At 42.4% G+C, this 20,190-nt stretch overlaps 2 protein-coding genes across 2 annotated transcripts; both read right to left on the reverse strand.

Annotated features, from left to right (window-relative positions):
* Positions 1–18,359, reverse strand: LOC122779810 (neuronal acetylcholine receptor subunit alpha-10-like). The gene is made up of 6 exons (XM_044042448.1): positions 18,223–18,359; positions 11,211–11,356; positions 10,966–11,120; positions 10,600–10,846; positions 10,237–10,522; positions 1–2,841 (listed from the first exon to the last, which is right to left on the reverse strand). Exons 1-6 carry the CDS (start codon positions 18,281–18,283, stop codon positions 2,093–2,095), a joined length of 1,644 nt encoding a protein of 547 aa, XP_043898383.1. The 5' UTR covers positions 18,284–18,359; the 3' UTR covers positions 1–2,092.
* Positions 5,150–8,282, reverse strand: LOC122779809 (E3 ubiquitin-protein ligase TRIM21-like). Its single transcript, XM_044042447.1, has 2 exons — positions 8,057–8,282; positions 5,150–6,888 (listed from the first exon to the last, which is right to left on the reverse strand). The coding sequence occupies exon 2, from the start codon at positions 6,876–6,878 to the stop codon at positions 5,202–5,204; it is 1,677 nt and encodes a 558-aa protein (XP_043898382.1). The 5' UTR covers positions 6,879–6,888; positions 8,057–8,282; the 3' UTR covers positions 5,150–5,201.
* Positions 18,360–20,190: the final 1,831 nt, after the last annotated feature.

Below are 20,190 nucleotides of genomic sequence, written 5' to 3' on the forward strand. Positions count from 1 at the left end.
TGAGTGAACAAAGCTTTTTTCTTTTAATATATGAACGTGTTCATGTGTCTCAGTGCATTGCCTGTGTGTCAATGTACAACAACATAAACAAACATCTGACAACACTGATGAATTTGGCATTTCTTAGTTTTTAAACTGTGATTATACAAAAACAAATTGAATTATTGAATAATTTTAATCACAAACTAATTTTTAGTGAAACAACAAGAACTCCTTTGTTTTACATTTTAATGAAAGTCAAATTATCAACAACCTCAAATTTCTTGCGATAAATACCATTCAATGGTAAATGTATGCACAATATTGTTGAAATTGCACTTGAACGTGTGCATATACGTCCACAAAGGCACAAACATTTAGTCACACGTATCTAGAACTGATAAATATAGTATTTCACAGTAAGATTAATCATAATGTGAGGATTTCAACAAATTCACATCCCTGGTTTAAAGCATGAAGATGTTATTGTAGCCAATCGTCCGACATGGCATAAACTATTGTATTTATTCAGGTCATAAAGAGTTAAAACAGGAAAGGTCGGATATTAGATATTTCATAAAACTGTGCAGCGTGAAATCCTCTAGGATGCAGTTTGTAAATTACACACACGTGACAAAAGTGTGGCAACTGTGGAGGCGTGAAAGAAATCAGCGACATTCGTAGATGACTGTGATGATGTGTCAGATTTAATCTCCAAACTTCCTTTGATGATTCAAATATATTTGACATTGTATATATAACTGTGAGGAACACCAGGTCCATCTCCTCAGCAAGCAAATATTTTCTACTCTACTTTTTTTCTTTGATCTGTACAAAAGAAGGTGGAAGCCACACAGAATTAAAATCACTGAATTGTTTAATATTTATCTCTTTGAAACATTTGATGATGTCAATCGTCTGATTTAGGGAGAAATGCTGAAACAATGTTGAATGAAACATCCTGTTGGTTGTTGATTTGAGAGCCTAATATAATTACATTGGAACAGAGTTGTTACAATGTCTTTATCTGGTGATTCCAGTATTAGTTTCACATCATATTTACTCACTGGACCTTTTTTTTGTCTTTGTGCTGATTCATCTAACAAGCAGTTGTGTAGTTTTGTAGTTTGGTTTATAATCAAAACCTCACTCTGCAGACATGTCTGGCAAGGACATCGTTTTGGCCAACTTCAGAATCTCCCAAAAAAAAAAAGGAACCAATCACAAAAGCCACTGACACTCTAAAGGGGGACCTGACACGATGACATTTGGCAGCTTTTGTATGTAAGTCCAGCCTGAAGAGCAGCAGCCTTACAATTCGGGTTCGGTTTTAAGCGACTTGCTCCCCCAGGGTAAAAGTCGTGAGACGCTGTTACTAGATAGATAGCGATTGCTCCAAGAAAACTACAACAATCACGTTTGTTGACACGTATTCCGTCATCCTGCATACATCATCCAGATCATTGGTTGTGGGTCTGTCCAATTATGTACCGAGGCATTTCAATCTTCATCTGTTGGTCATAACTGGGAATATGGCAAGTGCTGTATGGTGCAGCTGTTAAGATTTCCGTCATGTGACAAGCTGAATTTCATGCTGTTCCATTTAAAAAAAATATATAAAAACAATAACTTTCAAACCATTTGAAATCATCTTTGGCCTTTCCTCGATTAGTTTCACTGGCAGCGGTCGCTCTTGTAGCACGACACCTCAGCGTTGATGAGCTTTGTGAGAAGAAACTCTCTGAACTCTGGAGTTCAGAGAGTTTGCAGAGTTACTGGGCGGAGTAGCTTCCGAAGCATGTCAAGGAACTGTGGAAGCCTTTACAGACTAGAAAGCCATTTCTTTGCTGGATTATGCGTCGGGTTTATGTGGGTGAAATGGTTTGCCATTATTTGGGTATAAGCTCCCACTTCAGAATGCAAAGTACATGTCGTCTACAAAAACTACACAGTTTAGTATTTGTTTTAAGCAAATTGTAGTAAATTCAATTTCCGCTAATGATTCCTCCTAAATGTTACACACTGGACCTTAAATGGAAAGTTGAACTAATCATTGAGTCAGTGTACCAGTCCTCTGCCGTCAACCTCTCGCGATCCCCGTGCTTGGTCTCGATCATATGGCTTTGCCCAAGATCAGAATGCTCATGAAGAAGACCATGATGAAGAAGAGCCACATGAAGAAACGATCCATGACCTTGGCGACCTTCCTCCATTCTCCGATGCGCAGCTGTGCAGCTCGCTGGTCCTGGTACGAGTTGGCAATGTACTCAACGTTCTTGCGCAGTCCCTGGTGCTGGCAAACACACTGGGTTTTCACGAAGATCTCCGTTCTGTTCTCCCGTGCTCCACCTCCTCCTTCACCCCCGACACCTTTCTTCTCCTCGACTTGCTCTTCTCCTCTTCCATAGACTCTATTAGACCTGTCTCCGTGCTCTTCACTTCCACCAGTAGCTCCTTCATCTTTCGAGTGGTCAATGGTCACAAACAGATCCTCCTTCCAGCCTGTTTGGTTGGTCAAATCCTGACTTACCTTCAGAGACTGCCCTGACCCATCATCTTCCACCCTCCCTCCCCAGGCTCGTCCGTTCACACCCCAGTTTGGACCCCTGCGGTTGCCACTGTTGGCTGATGGGGCCTCTGACTCCTCCTGACACGGCGGTTGCTTCTTGGACGATTTCCCAGCAAAGCAGTTTTCTCCAACCTCGTAGACAAAACAGATGCGAGCGAGGTGGTTGAGGATGAACCGTTCGGCCCACTCTGGAACGGGTCGGGCCTCAGGACCACAGTGGTGTATGTTCATGATGAAGATGGTGAGTGCCGTTGAAGCAGTAACCATCGTCATGGTGGCTATGTAGTACTTTCCTGTCAAAAAAATGAAATTGAAGATTATTTACAGCGACTGATTCATAAACCTTTCATCAGAGCGGGGTCACCTCTTCACTAATCCGTCAAAGGGTAACTGAACTCCCTCTTGTGATGCCAACTTCATCCAATGCCTGATTCTGGATGAAGTGGGCTGAGAGCAGAGTGGGTGGAGAGCAGTGCAGTGTACAACAAGCAAAATTTGAATGCAGTAGCTGGTGTTTGACCAGAGACAGGCAGTCGTATAATTTCATATTTTTACACTAAACTGTGAATATTTGCACCTGCATCAACATTATATACCTATACACACCTGAAGAAAGGGGTTTTAGAGGTTCATTTACACCTTAATGTGGGAAGTCAGCAAGATCTGAACTTTACCTTTTAAAAACAAAATTTCTCTTGATATGACTGTCACTGTGTTTTAACAATGTAGAACAAGAGAGTGAGATTTCAGGATCAGCCCATGGCCATGTAGAAAGGGAACCTGGCTTGTAACCAGAGAGTTTCCAGTTTCCAGAGTCCCTAGCAGGTCAAAAAAGGGCTGGGGTACCCCTGAGCAAGGTACCCACCCCCCATTGCTCCCCGGGTGGCTGCCCACTGCTCCTAATTCTAGGAAGGTTTCTAGTAGAGGATGGGTTAAATGCAGAGAAACGATTCCCCTACGGGGATTAATAAAAACTACAAAACAAGGAAACCAATGGAGTGTGTGCAGCAGGTTAATCTAATTTCCAGGTTTTTTTAAATCAGAATTATTTATTCTTCCCATTATTTCCTAGATAGCTTTGTTTCCTGTTTGATAGTTGTATGTCAGAATCCCCTCAGGCCTGTTTGAGATTTCTGTCTTTACTGGAAACATTTTTACTTCCTTGTAGTTCTTGTTTGTCTGCACTGGGTGAGAATGACATGACAAAGTTTTGACTTTCATTACAACACTCCCTCAGTCTCCCCGTGAAAGCTCATAGTAGCCATACCTGCGTGTTTGCGTAATAAACAGCATGTTTTTCTGATCTCATGTTTTCCCCAAAAGACTCAATTAAAGTAGGATTTTTGCCAATTCTCAATTATAAATATTTTCATCAGATTGGAATCGTTCCTGTTACCTGCTCACCTGAAAACCTGGTCATTTTATTTTAATGTATTTACATTTATAGAATATTATTACAGTCCCACCCCAGTCTGTACTGCTGCCAATAACCATAAGACAACACTTTGTTTTCTTTGACTCGTTTATTAAAACTAATCAAATATCAATTTAACACAGACTGCATACATTAAAACTGATTAAATTACATCAGAAACAGTCAAAACAAAAACTGTATCTGGATGTAAAGAGACCAATTATGTATATTCTAAATATTACCACATAATACTGTATATAGATATATATATTTTTTTGCAGAAACATTTTGTCTTTGTTTGGCATTAGCAAGTAGTAGGACAAAACATTTGAAACATCACATGACTTCTAGAAAAACAGGTATTTTATGTGCAGTCAGGGGTTGATATATTTGATTTAAGGGAGGCTTGATTTAAGGCTTTAATGGAACAGGAATATTTTGATCAGCCGCAAATAAGACGGGGAAAGCACCGCACAAACTTACACACTTTAAATGAGCTGAGCCTTAAATATGAAGAAGCTACTGAAGCGTCTCTATGTCTGTTTCCTTGATGTTATTGAAAATAAACCGACAGGAGATCATCCAGTACTGGAAAAATGTCTACGCTATGACAAAAACATAACAGGAAGTCAGAGTATATAAAACATTTAGGCCAAAGAACATTCCTGAACAGATTTGAATCAGTTGGTGCAGTTTTGCCAACATGTGTCAAGTATGATAGTCATTTAACAAGTGTGCAAGACTTGGATTCAAAAGTGTGGACTTTTGCGAGGTCAAAGGTGACTGCTTCAGTTTCTTCTTTCCACCACTTGGTTAGTTTGGGTCTACAGTTACCCGTTGTAGTGTGGCTGTCAGCTTTTTGTTGAGGACATTGTCTCTCTACGTGGTTGAAAAGGTTTGTCACAAAACCTCGTCCGTGCAAATAACTGTTGTTCTTCTAAGGGACCAACCTCTCCGCTTTGTTTTAATTTTTAGCCTTGGCTGAATTTAAACGAGTCTCTATGATTGGTTGATCGCCATTTCTCTACGTCATATCACCCACTCCAATCCTAGTTATTTCCTCTTTCAAAAGTAAGGTCTATAAATGTATTCACGTATGATTATATGTATGAATATGACAACTCTCATCAACAGTTACATTTCAACCCACTTAAAAAAAAAAAAAGAAATCAGATTTTTTTTTAACATAGATTAAAGAGCAGTAAAAAAGTATTGTAAATTTTCTTCTTGACTAATTTGTCAATTCTGGTTTATTCCTGAGCGATGTGGCATTAGGTTGGTGTTTGGGACTGGACAGATGATCAGAGGGGCGGAGTTTCTTCCGTTGTCATTATTGCAGGGATTGAAGAATGGGTAGATTTTCTCACTGAATGAGCAGGCTGGGAAGGAGTGGATTCGAACTGCGGCGTAAACGTCATAGAAAGAGATCAGACCTTCCTCATAGTCCACGAACACACCCACTTTCTGAGGGGACAACTTGAGCATGTGGTGAACATTTGATCGAGGAAAGGTTTTGTGCTCGTTTTCGTTTCTCAAAGATATGGTCCAGAAACCATGTTGGGGGTCCAGTGTGACTTGGCCCTTCCTGTTGATTGACTCCTTGGCCACTCCCAAATCCCACTTTGTCTTCCCTGCAACCTGAACCTCAAAGTAAAATCTTCCTGAAGAAAAACCCTGGTTTCCTAGGACACCAGCGTAATAAGAGAATCTCTTTGGAGTGTCTGGCAATGTCCGATTGACATCACCAAACCTCACCTGTTTCCCATCTTCTGACAAGACGAGCCAGGAATTTGCTGTATTGGGATCGAATGTGACATCTGTCGCATAATCCTGGACCTTCTTCAGCTCTTCCACAAAGAAGGAACATATCTCTTTGTCAAGCTTCTTTTTCAACTCAGTAACTGCTGCTTCTGCCATGCCCTGAAATAACGGTGGTTTGACAATGACACCTGACCAGTCCTTGGTGGGTAGAGCATCGTTAAAGAATCGGAGGCCTTGGAGGAAGTGAATTTGGTCTTCAGAGTGTGAGATCTTCTCCAGCTCGTCGCTTCTCTCAATCAGGTTAGAGATTTCTTGTTCCAGCTCCATGATCAAGCCCTCACCACGTTTCTCTGTTGATTCTTGCTTGTCGTTGATCGTGTCAGTATATTCAGCCAGGGCTCTGTCAACAGAGTCCTTCAGAGCAGTTAGAACCAGAATACCATCTGCTGTTTCTCTGTGTGTGTCCTTCTTACTGAACTCAAGCGTGTGCTTGATCTGCTGAATTTTCAACTGCCTCTTCTGGATCATGAGTTTGACTTCAGCTTTTGTCTTACCCAGCGCATTCTTCTTTTCTTCATACTCTTTAGTCACAGGGACAACGTCGTGCATCTTGTGGTCTGAAATCGTGCACATCATGCAGACGCACAGCTGGTCTTTCTTGCAGAAAACCTCCAGAGGTTTGTCGTGCTTCAGACACATCTGACGTTGCTGATTTTTCCTAGGGGGGACGAGCTGATGTTTTCTCAGATCTGGTGCTGTCAGATGAGGCTGCAGGTGAGTCTCACAATAGGATGCCATACATATCAGGCAGGACTTTGTGGCTTTCTTTTTGGTTCCAGTGCAGATGTTACAGGAAGGTCTGACGCCTAATATTTCTTTTAAATCTGGGTTTTTCGCTTTGACCTCCTGTTTGTCTGACTTTTTGAAATGAGCAGCCATCTGAGAGATCAGAGAGTTGACGTGCAGCTCCGGTCTTGTGTAGAACGTCTCTTTACACATGGGACACTTGCATGGGACGTTGACATCCCAGTGTTTAGTGATGCACTTCTTGCAGAAGTTGTGGCCACAAGGTGTGGCAACTGGATCAGTGAACACATCCAGACAGATGGAGCACACAAACTGATCTTCAGACAGTGGGTAGCAGGAGGCAGCCATGTCTGACACACTGAGAAACAAAAATTAAAAGTGTGAAAAACAAAACTGGAATATTGAAACTCATCCTGTCATACTAGAAAACACACTCTGAAGTGTGGTTGTATGAGGTAGCGACACATAAACAATGTCTTACGCAGAGGTCGACCAGTATGGGCTAATCTAAGGTTGATGTGTGTGTGGCTGATAATTGTTGCCAAATTTTTTGGTGATTTATCTAAGATGTCAAAGTCAAATATTGAACTGTATTTATATGCACGGGCGCTGGGCTTCTGCATGATGATTGGAGGGAGTGTCTGAAAGGTGGAGTCAGTTTTTTGATCAACAGCGTTGCTGGTCATTGTGTTATTTGCTCTGCGATGTATATTGTATATTGTTTGTCCATATACATGGTCAATGAAAACACTTTTATAAGCATTTCTGTTTTGCATAATTATCGCGTTTCCTTGTTCTAGTTGTTTGTTTGCAGTATGTATGGAAGAATTTATGTATAAAGAACTGGACCTGAAGTTTAATGATAACAAATAATACAAATATGTCTTTGGTCTGTCTCCCTCCAATCTATAATTTATGTCTTCACAGCAGTGACATTATATGCAGTGTTTTCAAGAAAGAAATAATGTATAAAGTTAATATTAAATACATGAAAAAAGTCAGAAAAAAAAAAATATATTTTTATGGATGAAAAGCATTAAGGTTTAGTGACTGAGCGAAACGTATTACAGTTATGAGAACAAAATATGCAAAATAGTAGGCCGATTTCTAAACAATATCGGCCAATGTGGAATAGTCAAGAATGTCAAAAATCAGGCCCTCTTCTCATTTTACACACCGCTAACACACAGAAACCAACAGACACATAATAATTTTAAAAATCAAAATCTGATTCTCTTTCCACCTTGAAATCCCGTAGTTATTTACACTCACTTTGACAGTTTCTCATCTTTGTTTGCGTTAAATTCACATGGTATCGTATATTGTTTTTAATGTTCTGATAACTGGTTTTAATCCTGTCTTGAAAGGTGCCTTAAAAATAAAATCTATTATTATGATGATTATTATTATTAGTATCTCATACGACACGAGCTGTTATCAATTAAATGTAACTGAACAAGTTTCAACTATGAAATGAAATAAGTGGGAGTGAGCAGATCGTGCTGCTCCTCTTTAGCTGTACTCACCACTCTGCTGTGTTTTTGTGTCCTGATTAACGCACAAAAACCAAAACCAAAAATAATAAAGTAGTTGATGTTGATGCCGATGCTCAGCTTGAATGCAGCTCTGGCGTCTCTCTGACAGCCTCCACCTCAGTGGTATGAAGTTCTGCGGCTGTCATTCTCATTTTTCTTTGACTCGCACTCGTTGACTGCTGCATTTCTGGTTTGGCAATTATATGTTGTGACAAATGTTTGGAAAAAAAATAAAAACAAATTCCAGTATGAGCGAATCAAATTCTCAGTAACATTTCTGCTTTGTTGGAGTTGTACAGGTTTGACTTTGTTTCTACTTTCCTTATTTGCAGCAGAAACATGTCAGTTTTGAATATCTGATGATACACTAGGACATGGAACGATATAAAATTTTCCGATTCACGATATTACTGCTAAACTTAAACAGGAGTAGCCTTTGTCTGCACTTCTGGTGGTTGTAAATAATGTATTAATTTAATGTGATCACCATAAGTCACGATGAAAGATGCAGCTCCGCCTGGTGGCACATTAAAAAAAGTAAGTCACAAGAACTGTATGTTGGTGGACTCGCGTGAAATATTATCGGAACTTTCATCGCCTGGTTCTTCCTTAGCTCCCTCCTCACCTGGTCAGCTGTTATGAGGCTGGGGGTGGGGCCGGTGGTAAACTCCTGATGGGTGAGGGGGAGGAGGGGGAGACTTTGAGTGAGGACGGTGAAGTTATTGGATGGTATGGTGGGGCAGGCCAGGACCACCACTGAAGAGAAGGGGGGGGGAGGAGGAGGGGGGAGACGTGTCACCATCGAATCTGTTGAAAAACAGGTTAAGCTCGTTCGCCCGGTCCAGGTCATCTGATTCAGGGCCCCTCCCACTGTCCTTGGAGTGGCCAGAGATGGTTTTTAGGCCTCTCCAGACCTCCCTGGCATTGCTCCCCTTCAGTCACTCCTCCAGCTTCCTCTTGTAGCTGTCTTTGCCTTTCCTAATCCCATTTTTTAGCTCCCTCTGCACTCTCCTCCGTCATTTGAAGACCCTCTTCTTCTCGTTGAGCAGGGACTTTAGTTCTGGGGTCACCCAGGGTTTGTTGTTGGGAAAACACTGTACCTTCCTAGTAAGTACAGTGTTCTCCATGCAGAAGTTGATTTAGTCCGTGATACAGGTTGTCAGGCTGTCGATGTCCTCCCTGTGTGGTTCACACAACACATCCCAGTCTGTGATGTCAAAACAGTCCCTCAGTGCCATACTGGTCTCCTCAGACCAGCACTTCACATACCTAATGGTGGGTGGTTGTTTTTTCACCATAGGAATGTATGCAGGGGACAGATAGACCAGGTTGTGATCAGAGCAACCCAGCGGGGGGAGAGGTGAGGAGCTGAATGCATCCTTGGTGTTCACATATATTAAGTCCAATGTTTTATTGTCTCTGGTGTGGCATTTAACATACTGTGTGAAGGTAGGGAGAGTGGAGGACAGGGAAGCATGATTGAAGTCACCAGAAATAAGTAGGAGGGACTGAGGGTGCGATGTCTGGAACCGCGATACTACAGTATGCAAGAGCTCACAACAGCGAGCAGCTCAATATCCCTACTGCAGTACTGCTCCTTAATCCTGATGTGTCCAGGGATGCACCACCTATCGTTCACAAACATCGCAATGCCTCCCCCTTTCCTCTTACCACTCTCCTTCGCTTTTCAGTTGAAATCCGTCCAGTGCGACGTGCGTGTCCGGTGTGAATTCGTTCAGCCAAGTCTCTGTGAAGCACATAATGCTACCCTCCCGATACTCCCTCTGCAGCCTGGTTAGCGCCGTTAGCTCCTCCATCTTATTGAGGAGAGATCTCACGTTCCCCATGATGAGTCGGGGAGTACCTGCGTGTAGCACCATGCTAACAGCTGCTTTCTGGTGAAAACAATGGAGCCTTGGTTGTACAGGTCTGCCGAAACCGGGTTAAACAGTCCAAAACCGAGAAAAATAAAAATGCATAGTCTCAGGACTAGTACATCCATAGGTGTACCCTTCAGACAGAGACTTGCAGCAAGAAAACCACAAAACAAAAAAATGAACAAAAACACAACAAAACACAGAGAGATGCCCGGAGCTACTGCTACTGGCTGCCACACGTGCGGCGCCATCACATACATTAGACATTAGAAAATAGTTCCTGAGTCTCCTCACCTATGAGTGGGACACTCTCGGAGGGCGGCATGCTCTCAGCCACCAGCAACTGGAACACAGTCAGAGCCAGCAGCACCGTGACGCCCAGAGAAACCTTTTCACCCGAGTCAGCCGGCAGGTAGAATCCTAATGGAGCCAGAAAGGAGATCATCATGCAGGGGATGAGGAGGTTGAAGATGTAGAAGGAGGCCCGTCTCCTCAGGTGGAGGGTAAAAGTGATATCTGGGTACGGATCTGAACAGCAGCCATACAGGATGACATTTTTCTTTGCTGGCATGCCCAGAACCTGGTTAAGATGAAACAAACACGTTTGATATTGTCTAAGAAACACTTTAAGGTCACTTGAAATTGGCAACAACTGACCTCCCACTCCACATTGGAGACAAAGTCAGAGAGGTCAGCACTGTCCAGGGCGTTGAACAAGTCCATCTGGTTGCCATTGTGAGTCCAGGAGCCAAAGGTCAGGTGACACTGCTGCAAATCAAAAGGGAAGAAGGCCACGTCGACCAAGCAGGAGCTTTTAGTGATGGCTGGCTGGTCCCACATGACCTGACCATCGTTACGGAGAACAATGTTGGTCTCCATGGAGCTGGAGAACTCATCATCTGCACTGTGGGGGAGAAGGTCGAGGAAGTGGAGTCAAGAAGAAGGAACTAGAGTTGGGAGCAAAGTCATACGTCAGAGTGCCAATGCCTCCTACGAAGACAGGAGGAAGCCTCGCCCGCTTACCTGTTATACAGAACAATATCGGGTCTCCACACATAGCTGCTGGGGATGCGAATAGTGTCAAGGCCGTCATAGTCCTCCTTCCTCCAGGAAAGGTAGGCGTCCATCCACACCTGGCGTACCCACAGGTAGGTTGTCAGGATCTGGTTCCGCTCGTCCTAGTGAAAAGACCCAGAAACTACAGATCTATCAGTGTGGACGTAAAAACACACAACACAAACTTGTGATCTGAATGTGAATGTGGTTACCATGTCGATGATCTGGGAGAGCGTGATCTGAAGAGTAACGTTGATGATGTGGTCGGTGTCCTCCACCGGACGTAGAGCGTTGGTGTAATTAGAGAACAAGTCTTTCAGCAGCTTCTGAGCAAAACGTCCATGAGCAGCCAAGCAAACTGGAGAATAGAGAGAGGGAAAGACTTTGTTCGACCAGGTTTGTCTACGCAGCGCCCCTCTCTCAAAGGATAAAGGCACATCAACGGTGACATGGAACATTTGCAAGAACTAACCAGAAAGTAGAGAGGGCCAGACAGTTCAAAGATCTGAGGAGGATCCCCATTTTTGAGGCGTTACAGTAATCCAGTGGAGACATAACAAACGTGGTTCAGCTCGCTAGGGAGATAGACCTTCACCTTGGTGAGAAGACTCAGGTGGCAGCTGGACTTTTTAACGAACATCAGAGCGAATTGTATAACAAACCTTTCTTTGTTTTTTTCTTTGTCATTTTGAAAAGGTTTTCTAAAAACAAGACAAGTTTGTATGTGTACTGTACCAAAACTGGAGAAGAAGACTTTGAGCAGGTGCATGTGCTCATCTATTATAAACAAAGCTTTGTTTGTATCAGTAAACATGTATAAATGTATAAAATCATCGAAACAGAGACAGAAAGTCAGGACGACCTATGAATCATAAAGAGAAGAAGACCAAACACAAGAAGAGGACGACGAAGATGAGCAACAGCGAATTCCCAAGGTTGTGCATTGTTCGTCTGCATGACAATGCAAGGGTAGTGCTCACCAAAGCCGTTTTTCCACTGAGCGTAATGGCCCCAACCGCTCCATTCTTTGGCAATCTTCCCTTGGGGTACCAGAGTAAAATGGTACAGTCAGGACGGAGCTAGACCACCTCCACCCACAGTCAGATGATTGGGTGAGGGAAAAACATCCCTCCTTTGCGATCGGTGTAAATATCTCATGGAAGTCGAGGCAAACGCCCACAGTCTATTCAAAGCTTGACTTTGAAAGCCTCAAAACAAACAGGAAAAACAAACCCATACAACAACGTCAGGCTTTTTGGCCATCGGTCACAGCCCATACCCCCCACCTACTAAGTAATGGTACTGTTCTCAGTGGAAACTGACCCAGGACTTTACCATTCCAAACTGTACCGTACCATGATGGAAACACGCCGCTCCTTAACCCTTTAGGGGGCAAAGAATTAATTACCGCGACATCTTAGAAACACATGGATTTCACCCAGCCAATCAGCAGAGATCCAGCTACGCAACAGTGAAACTCCTCATGAAATTTGAGGCCTCCATAAAGGCAGAAAGTACAGTGATGCGGCTTGGTCTCCTCCTGCACGGTAATGTCTCAGAAACTAATGATGGAAAGTTAATGAAATCATTTAGGTGCGTCGAGCAGGGAAACATCTAAAATGTGAAGGACAGGGGTCTCCGAGGCCCAGGATTGGGAAACACTGATCTAGAATGGGTTAAATATATATGATCCTCCAATAACACTCCAGTAAGAGATCTGCAGTCATGCATGTTGCACTACAAAGTGGCAAAGGAGAGTCTGGTTTTGGAAAAACAGTCCAAGTTAAAGGGTGAAGTTCAGCGCCCACTGACGTGTGATCAGAGGAACATAAACACGAACGGTCAGAGCAAGTAAAAGACACGTCTTCACTCGCAGGTTTATCGCAGCAGAGCTTCGTCTTGGATCTGGTGACCATATAAGTCGACAGAGAAACGCCGCCAACACTTCAGTCGCATAAACTGTGTATTGAACTTGTTCCCAGCAAAGACTTGAATATCAGATGCAGTCAGTCAACTTCAGGCAGCCACGGAATGAATTTCAAATGCCAAAGAAACATCACGTCAGGTCACGGTGACTAACACTCTGTTAGCGGTCGAGAATGCTGCAGGGCTGCATTTTTCAGATGTGTGATCTAAGAGAAAAGAGTATTAAGCAATATTTTTCCCATAGGTTTGAGCAAGCTTTGATGGACCGCGGGTCAACACAGTCCATGTTAACTGAGATTTAAGAAATGGAAAATTACATTATTGTGTGTATTCATGTGTCAGGGACACTTACTTTCAAAATAAATAAACTAAAATAAAAAAGTTTCATATGAAAATGTGTCCGCGCTATCAACTGTGGCGTGTTTTAGATTAGGGAGCAACAGCAGAAACAAAAGCACAACACTGTCAGATAATTAACGACAAGTCATCAAACCTTGGCTCAGCTTCCACAGCTGCTGTAGCATCAACGCTGCTGCTCTGCCCCGACATAACCCCCCACCCCCCACTGTGAGCCTCAGGCTGAACAAACTCCACGACAAACAATTAAAGAGCTATGCAAGTTTTCAATTTGCTCTAAAGCGTCAAGACTCTTCCAGAGGACATTTATGGCGCTTTTCCACCATACGACACAAAGCTACTGAGTTATTTAACCTCGGAGTAACCTGGTTGACACACATCGCTTCGTTAATTACTGCCATACATTAGCGTTTGTGTTGATGCTGTACAGTGACATTTACACCGCGTTCCAAATTATTATGAAGTAAAAGTGATATTTTTCTCTAATTTTTCTAAATGTCAGTGCAAATGACAGTCAGCATTATTTCCAAGTCATTAACTGTTAGAGTATAATTTGACTGTTATTGAACAAACCTTCCAATGATTTCTTTTCAAAAATAAAAAACTTAAAATGCACTGTACCAAATGATTATGCACAACAGAGTTTCGAAACATTTTATAGGTTGTAAAGAACTGGAAATGGTCATTTCTTGAACTCCACATACTTTCAGAGGTAATTTTCACACCTTCAGGGACCCTAAAGGGGCCGACCAGCTCTCTCCCCATGATTCCGACCCAAAACATGTCGCCCCCACCTTGCTGACGTCGCAGCCCCGTCCACTAACCATCCACTACTCCATCCATCTGGACCATCCAGGGTTGCACGGCACTCATCAGTGAACAAGACTGTTTGAAAATGAGTCCTCATGTATTTCTGGGCCCACTGCAGCCGTTTCTGCTTGTGAGCATTGTTTAGGGGTGGCTGAAGGTTTAGAAGGTTTATGCATAACTGCAAGCCTCTGGAGGATCCTACACCTTGATGTTCGCAGGCACCAGCAGCTTCAAATACCTGTTTGCTGCTTTGTAATGGCATTTTAGAAGCTGCTCTCTTAATCCGATGTATTTGTCTGGAGAGAAACCTTCCTCATTGTGCCTTTATCTGCACAAACCCGTGTGTGCTCCGAATCAGCCACAAATCGCTTTAACAGTACGATGACCACACTTAAGTTTTCATGAAATATCTAAGGTTTTCATACCTTGTCCAAGGCATTCAACTATTTCATGCTTTTCAGCAGCAGAGAGATCCTTTTTCTTTCCCATATTGCTTGAAAATGGCGGTCTGCTTAGTAATGTGGAATGTCCTTCTTTAGTAGTTTTTCCTTTAATTGGGCTCACTTGGCAAACTGATTATCACAGGTGTTTGAGATCGATTTCAGTGGTCCAAAAAGCCCTGAGACACAACACCATCTATGAGTTTAATTGAAAAACAAAACATTTAATCTTTATGACACTTAAATACAATTTGCATAATAATTTGGAAGGCAGTGTATTCCTTGAGTGGGAGTCAATGTTGTCAATCAATCTCCAGTTTCTAACGCACAAAAACTTACAAACAGACGTTGTGGAAACGTGGATGTCCTGGCTGAGAAGACAGGATCGACTTGGCTTGTGCAAGTTACCAAGTTACAATCCACTCCTCTGTTAAAAGCCTTGGCGAACCATTTTGACAGTGCTTTTAACTTTGATGAACAAATCCAGCTTTATTTCCATCGTATTCCCGCGTCTTTCTTGCACTGGCGTTAATTGTCTTGTGTTTGGTGATTGTCAATGAAAAATATTTCTGTTTATGACAGAGAGCCGCTAGATTTGTCGGCAAGCTGCCGGCGATTGTAAAGTCGCTAAATATTCACGTGGAAACGGCACGCAACGTAAGCGTATACAAACAGACCTTATTTCACTGTCCTTCCTCTGGCTCGGCTCATTCTGTCTGAGTCTCTGGTATACTTCCGACCCAACATGCACCAAGCCACGTGACGCTAACTGTGTCATCAGCATGCAACACGCAGAGTGCGTTGGATGCGTGTGGACAGCGCATGCGCCAACTGAACTTCCGCCCCACCAGTAGGTGGAGGATAAAGCCCCGCTCACCAAGCAAAAACATTTTAACAACAGAAGAAGTTGTCGCCAAGGATAGTCATCCGAGACTCGACCTGGTGACCCTCGAACCCTGCTGACACCCTGTCTCCCCTGCCCGACGGACCTTTTTGCTGTGAGCCGCTCAAACCAGACGTGTCTGAGGGAGCCGTTGCATCGTTCTCCTCTTCTTCTTCTTCTTCTTCTTCTTCTTCTTCTGACTTGTACCCCCACCCGATGGTGGGATCAGATACTACAGGGATACGACACGATATGCTCATTCGGCATGAGCACAGGAGTATACCATGGGCTTCACAGCACAACCAACAGTTGTGGCGTATGTACTGCATATGTTTATACAGCAGATATTTCCTGAAGCGATGCTGTGTTTACGGGGGAATTTTTTGAACACGGCAAAGAAAAAGATTGTTCACATTTCATGCAGTTTTTCTTTTACGTGTGGATGTGGCCTTAGTTTCTCCTCAATCATCAAACTAATCCTCCATATTCACTCTGTGTTTGAAGCAGTTCAGCTGTGAACTCTGAGATTAATAACTGCCCAGATAATCTCACACTCACACACACACACACACAGGTTAAACAACATGCTTTGCACAAAAAAGGAAGTCACAAAACCATGAGCCGTTCGCTGACCTTCAGATAACGAGAAAAATAATGTGATAAAGAAAATAAAAATAAAATAAAACATGACAGTAGAGACGGGGAGGGTTTGACTGGAAACATCCTTTGTACTTAAATGGACATGAGAGTGTGTGTTGGACACGTGAACAGCAACGTCTGTCCTCAGCTGCTCTGTTTAAGGCTTCATTATTTCTGCACAGTATCAAATTTAGCTTTAAAAGCATCTCGTTCTTTTTTGGGCAAAAACTTGTGATCTCTTGATTTCATGTTGTTTTTGGACTAAATAACGTTGTGTTTGCTTCACTGAGAATCTGTGACAGAGAATCACATACAGGATTTTCATATAGAGGATGTCAAGCAGCTGCGGCAATGCCATTTTGGTGATATAAAACTTTGCATCATGGACATAATGCATTACCTAGCCCCTTAACCTAACCCTAAAACCAGGTCTTAACCCTGAAAAAGCCCTTCAAGGTTAAGGTCTAACCACAAAGTATGTGAAGAGATTTCTGCACAGTATCAAATTTAGCTTTAAAAGCATCTCGTTCTTTTTTGGGCAAAAACTTGTGATCTCTTGATTTCATGTTGTTTTTGGACTAAATAACGTTGTGTTTGCTTCACTGAGAATCTGTGACAGAGAATCACATACAGGATTTTCATATAGAGGATGTCAAGCAGGTCTTAACCCTGAAAAAGCCCTTCAAGGTTAAGGTCTAACCACAAAGTATGTGAAGAGATTTCTGCACAGTATCAAATTTAGCTTTAAAAGCATCTCGTTCTTTTTTGGGCAAAAACTTGTGATCTCTTGATTTCATGTTGTTTTTGGACTAAATAACGTTGTGTTTGCTTCACTGAGAATCTGTGAAAGAGAATCACATACAGGATTTTCATATAGAGGATGTCAAGCAGCTGCGGCAATGCCATTTTGGTGATATAAAACTTTGCATCATGGACATAATGCATTACCTAGCCCCTTAACCTAACCCTAAAACCAGGTCTTAACCCTGAAAAAGCCCTTCAAGGTTAAGGTCTAACCACAAAGTATGTGAAGAGATTCAGGTTTTATTCTCACTATTCTTTATTTTTTGTTATTTTTCGTCCTTAACCCTTTAACACCGAGACAAATACTCGTTTTATTCTGTTCAGATTTCAAACATGTCTTATTCATGTACAACTACAGTGTTTTTCCTCAATAAAACTCTAAAATCAAACTTGAATCTGTTGAATAACTTGAATAACTGAATTTTTTTTTTTTTTTTTTTAAAGCACTTTAGCCTCAGGACATTTTCTGACCCTTTTGTGGGAACAATAAGCAAAAAAAGGCCAGGCGGACATTTTGAGGCTTAGGTGTTAAAGGCTTTAAAGGCTGCAGTACTTATGCCAGACCTGTGTGTGGCGCTGTAACACAGGAATACACCATATAACGACTCTAAACGTCGTAGTAAACGAGGCAAAAGCAAGACCACGTTCACACCGCTGTCATGTGACGTCTCAGCTCCACACAACGCTCTATAGCGGTGTTTAGATCTCTGTGATTTCCCCCCGCTGCACACAGGAAGTGACGGAGGCAGAGAGACGACTGCAAACGAAAAGAGGCGTCCACGGAGAGTGAATTCCAGTGAATTCCAGCAGTGGTACGCGAGCATCCTCTGGTGGCACTAGGGGGAAAATTAATAAATGCTGTTCTGCTGCTTGTGCGAAATTTAAACTTACTTGAAAAACTACTGAGTTAATAAAGTTGTTAGCTCATTCATTCATTCACTCACTCATTCATTCATTTTTACAGGAATCACTAAAACTTGACACTTGTTTGCCTGTGGACTCTTTCACAATAGAGCACGACAGTGAACGTTCTGACCGCTGTGAGACACAGTGAATCCTGAGTGAACACATGAACACGTGAACACATGAAGGTCACTGCCTCAAAAATTCAAAGGTGAAGACTTCATTTCAAAACATTTAAAAAAACAATTTAAAAAATGGTTCAAGAGAATGAGATGAAAGAGTGAAAACGTGCTGCAGATGTTTGTGGTCAGTGAGGCTGTCAATCACTGTTTTAATCCCCAGGATTACAGTCTAATCTAGAGTTTATAAAACAGCATAAAAACACAGGTAAATAAATCAATTCATGAACACATTTCTATGTTTGTTTTAAGGTAAAAATTCAAATTAAAAAAGTGTTTGTACCTGGCAGAAAGAAGAGCAGCAGCAGCAGAGACGCCATGGAGACGCTGCAGAGGAGCCTCATCTGATCGATCGGCTCAAATAATCGATCACAACTCTGTGATCAGAGACAGACACAGAGAGACAGAGAGACAGAGAGCATGTGCTGATGCAGACTGTGTTTGCTCGAGTGCGGTGCTCTCTGTTGTATGGAGTGTCATTAGTGCCACACTCACACTGGACACCACAAAAAAACCAGTACAGTACACTACTCTCATTTAAAGGTGCAGTGTGTGATATTTAGGGTCTTTGTGGGCGGGTCTTTAATAACTGATGACAAACTAAAGACACTTTTCCACCTATGACACCAGCTCGCCTTGGCATGGCACGGTTTAGGTTTAGGTTGAGGTTTTGTTTTACACACGACACAGTGTGTAAAGCAATTGTTTTCAGCATAACTGCTCAGTATTTCAGGACTCCCTCCATGACCGGAGCACAGACGACAGCAGACTCCTCTGTTAAATTTGAGGATTGTTAATTCTTTTGAACTGATCTACAGTTCGGCATTGTTCAGCTTGAGTCTTGAGTCGGACGTCTCTTCCTGTGAGCGCCTCGGCTCGCCTGGAACCTCGCCAGAGCAGGTATTAAAAGTACCGGGTGCTATGCTAGTGGGAACGCTACTGAACTGTGCCGAGGCGGTGGAAACACGCCTTAAGACCGAGATAAATACGTAACAAAATACAGCCAAACAATACTTAATTTTTCAATCAATAATTTTACTCTGTCTTTGTTACTCGTTATGACCAAATAAAATCAGAAGAAGAAGAGTTGGTATTATGTTCTGTATGTATGTATATAGAGCTTTTCTACACTACATTTTTCACCCATTCACAGGCTGCAACATGAGGGTTAAGTGTCTTTGCTCAAGGACACACACATAGACGAGCAGAGCCAGGAACTGAACCCACAGCCTTCCAGTTGAAGGACAACTCGCCCTACCACTGAGCCACCATGGCTCAATCCTAACTGCTCACTTTTTTACAACAAATGTCATAAACTTAGTAATATTGTACCAAAGTCATTTTCTGGTAACATACGTTTACTTTTACTCCAGTGACCTTTAAAGTACTTTATACAAGACTGCTGTTTATTGTTTGTGATTAAAGTAATAAAATGATAGTGTTTTTTTGGCGAGGGCGTAAGTTTGGACTGGGCACGCTGCCAATGTGCCCACAAAACTTATGGGCATCATTTGATTTATTTAGATTTTATAGCAGTACAATTGTCAAAACAAATGTTAATTGAGTTCTTTATGCTTCTTTTTCCAAGATAACTTTCACTTTTCATATCTGGTAGTTATTTATTTAACCGTTTATGAATTACAGTACTGAGAAGCTGTGATTGGACGCTTGTTCCCGCGGAAGTTCTACCATAACGAAAAGTATATGAGCACAAAAACCTCTATTTCTCTGCTTTCCTGGTATCCATCCATTAATCTATTACTTCTTTATCCTCCACATGAGGCTTACGGGGGGGTGCTGTGCCAATCTCAGCTGACACAGAGCGAAAGGCGGACCCACACCCTCGACATATCGCCAGTCTGGACGTCACAAGCGGTCTAAGGATTTAGGGTAACAAGACGTTGACAAATCCTGTCGGCGATGATTAAACAGTGCAGGTGCGTACACGTTACCCGTCTCCAATGTTGGTTGTGGATTTCTCTTCCCTTGATTTTTCGGTTATATTTTAACAACTCCCCACCGTCATACAGTTTGACTGCCTCCATGGGAGCCTGGACGAGTGTCCAAGATCAAATATTTTACAAAAACAAAAAAACAAATCCTCAGTGAACAAAGATAAAACTGAGACCTAGTGTTAATAATTAAAGAGCAGCGACGACCACTCGTCGGATTTCCTTTTCCTTTTGAAACAAGAACCAAAATCCGCTTCTGCCTTCGACATGTCGTGTGACGCCTCACGACTGAAACCCCC

The sequence above is a fragment of the Solea senegalensis genome, linkage group LG13 (assembly GCF_019176455.1).
Source record: "Solea senegalensis isolate Sse05_10M linkage group LG13, IFAPA_SoseM_1, whole genome shotgun sequence".
NCBI lineage: Eukaryota > Metazoa > Chordata > Actinopteri > Pleuronectiformes > Soleidae > Solea > Solea senegalensis.

Coding starts and splice junctions, on each gene's coding strand:
- LOC122779809 (XM_044042447.1), bottom strand. CDS start 6,878: ATGGCTGCCTCCTGCTACCCACTGTCTGAAGATCAGTTTGTGTGCTCC.
- LOC122779810 (XM_044042448.1), bottom strand. CDS start 18,283: ATGAGGCTCCTCTGCAGCGTCTCCATGGCGTCTCTGCTGCTGCTGCTC. Junction 11,121..11,210: donor TCTCCCAGATCATCGACATG/GTAACCACATTC, acceptor TCTTTTCACTAG/GACGAGCGGAACCAGATCCT. Junction 2,842..10,236: donor CGAGAGTGTCCCACTCATAG/GTGAGGAGACTC, acceptor TTTTTTTGACAG/GAAAGTACTACATAGCCACC.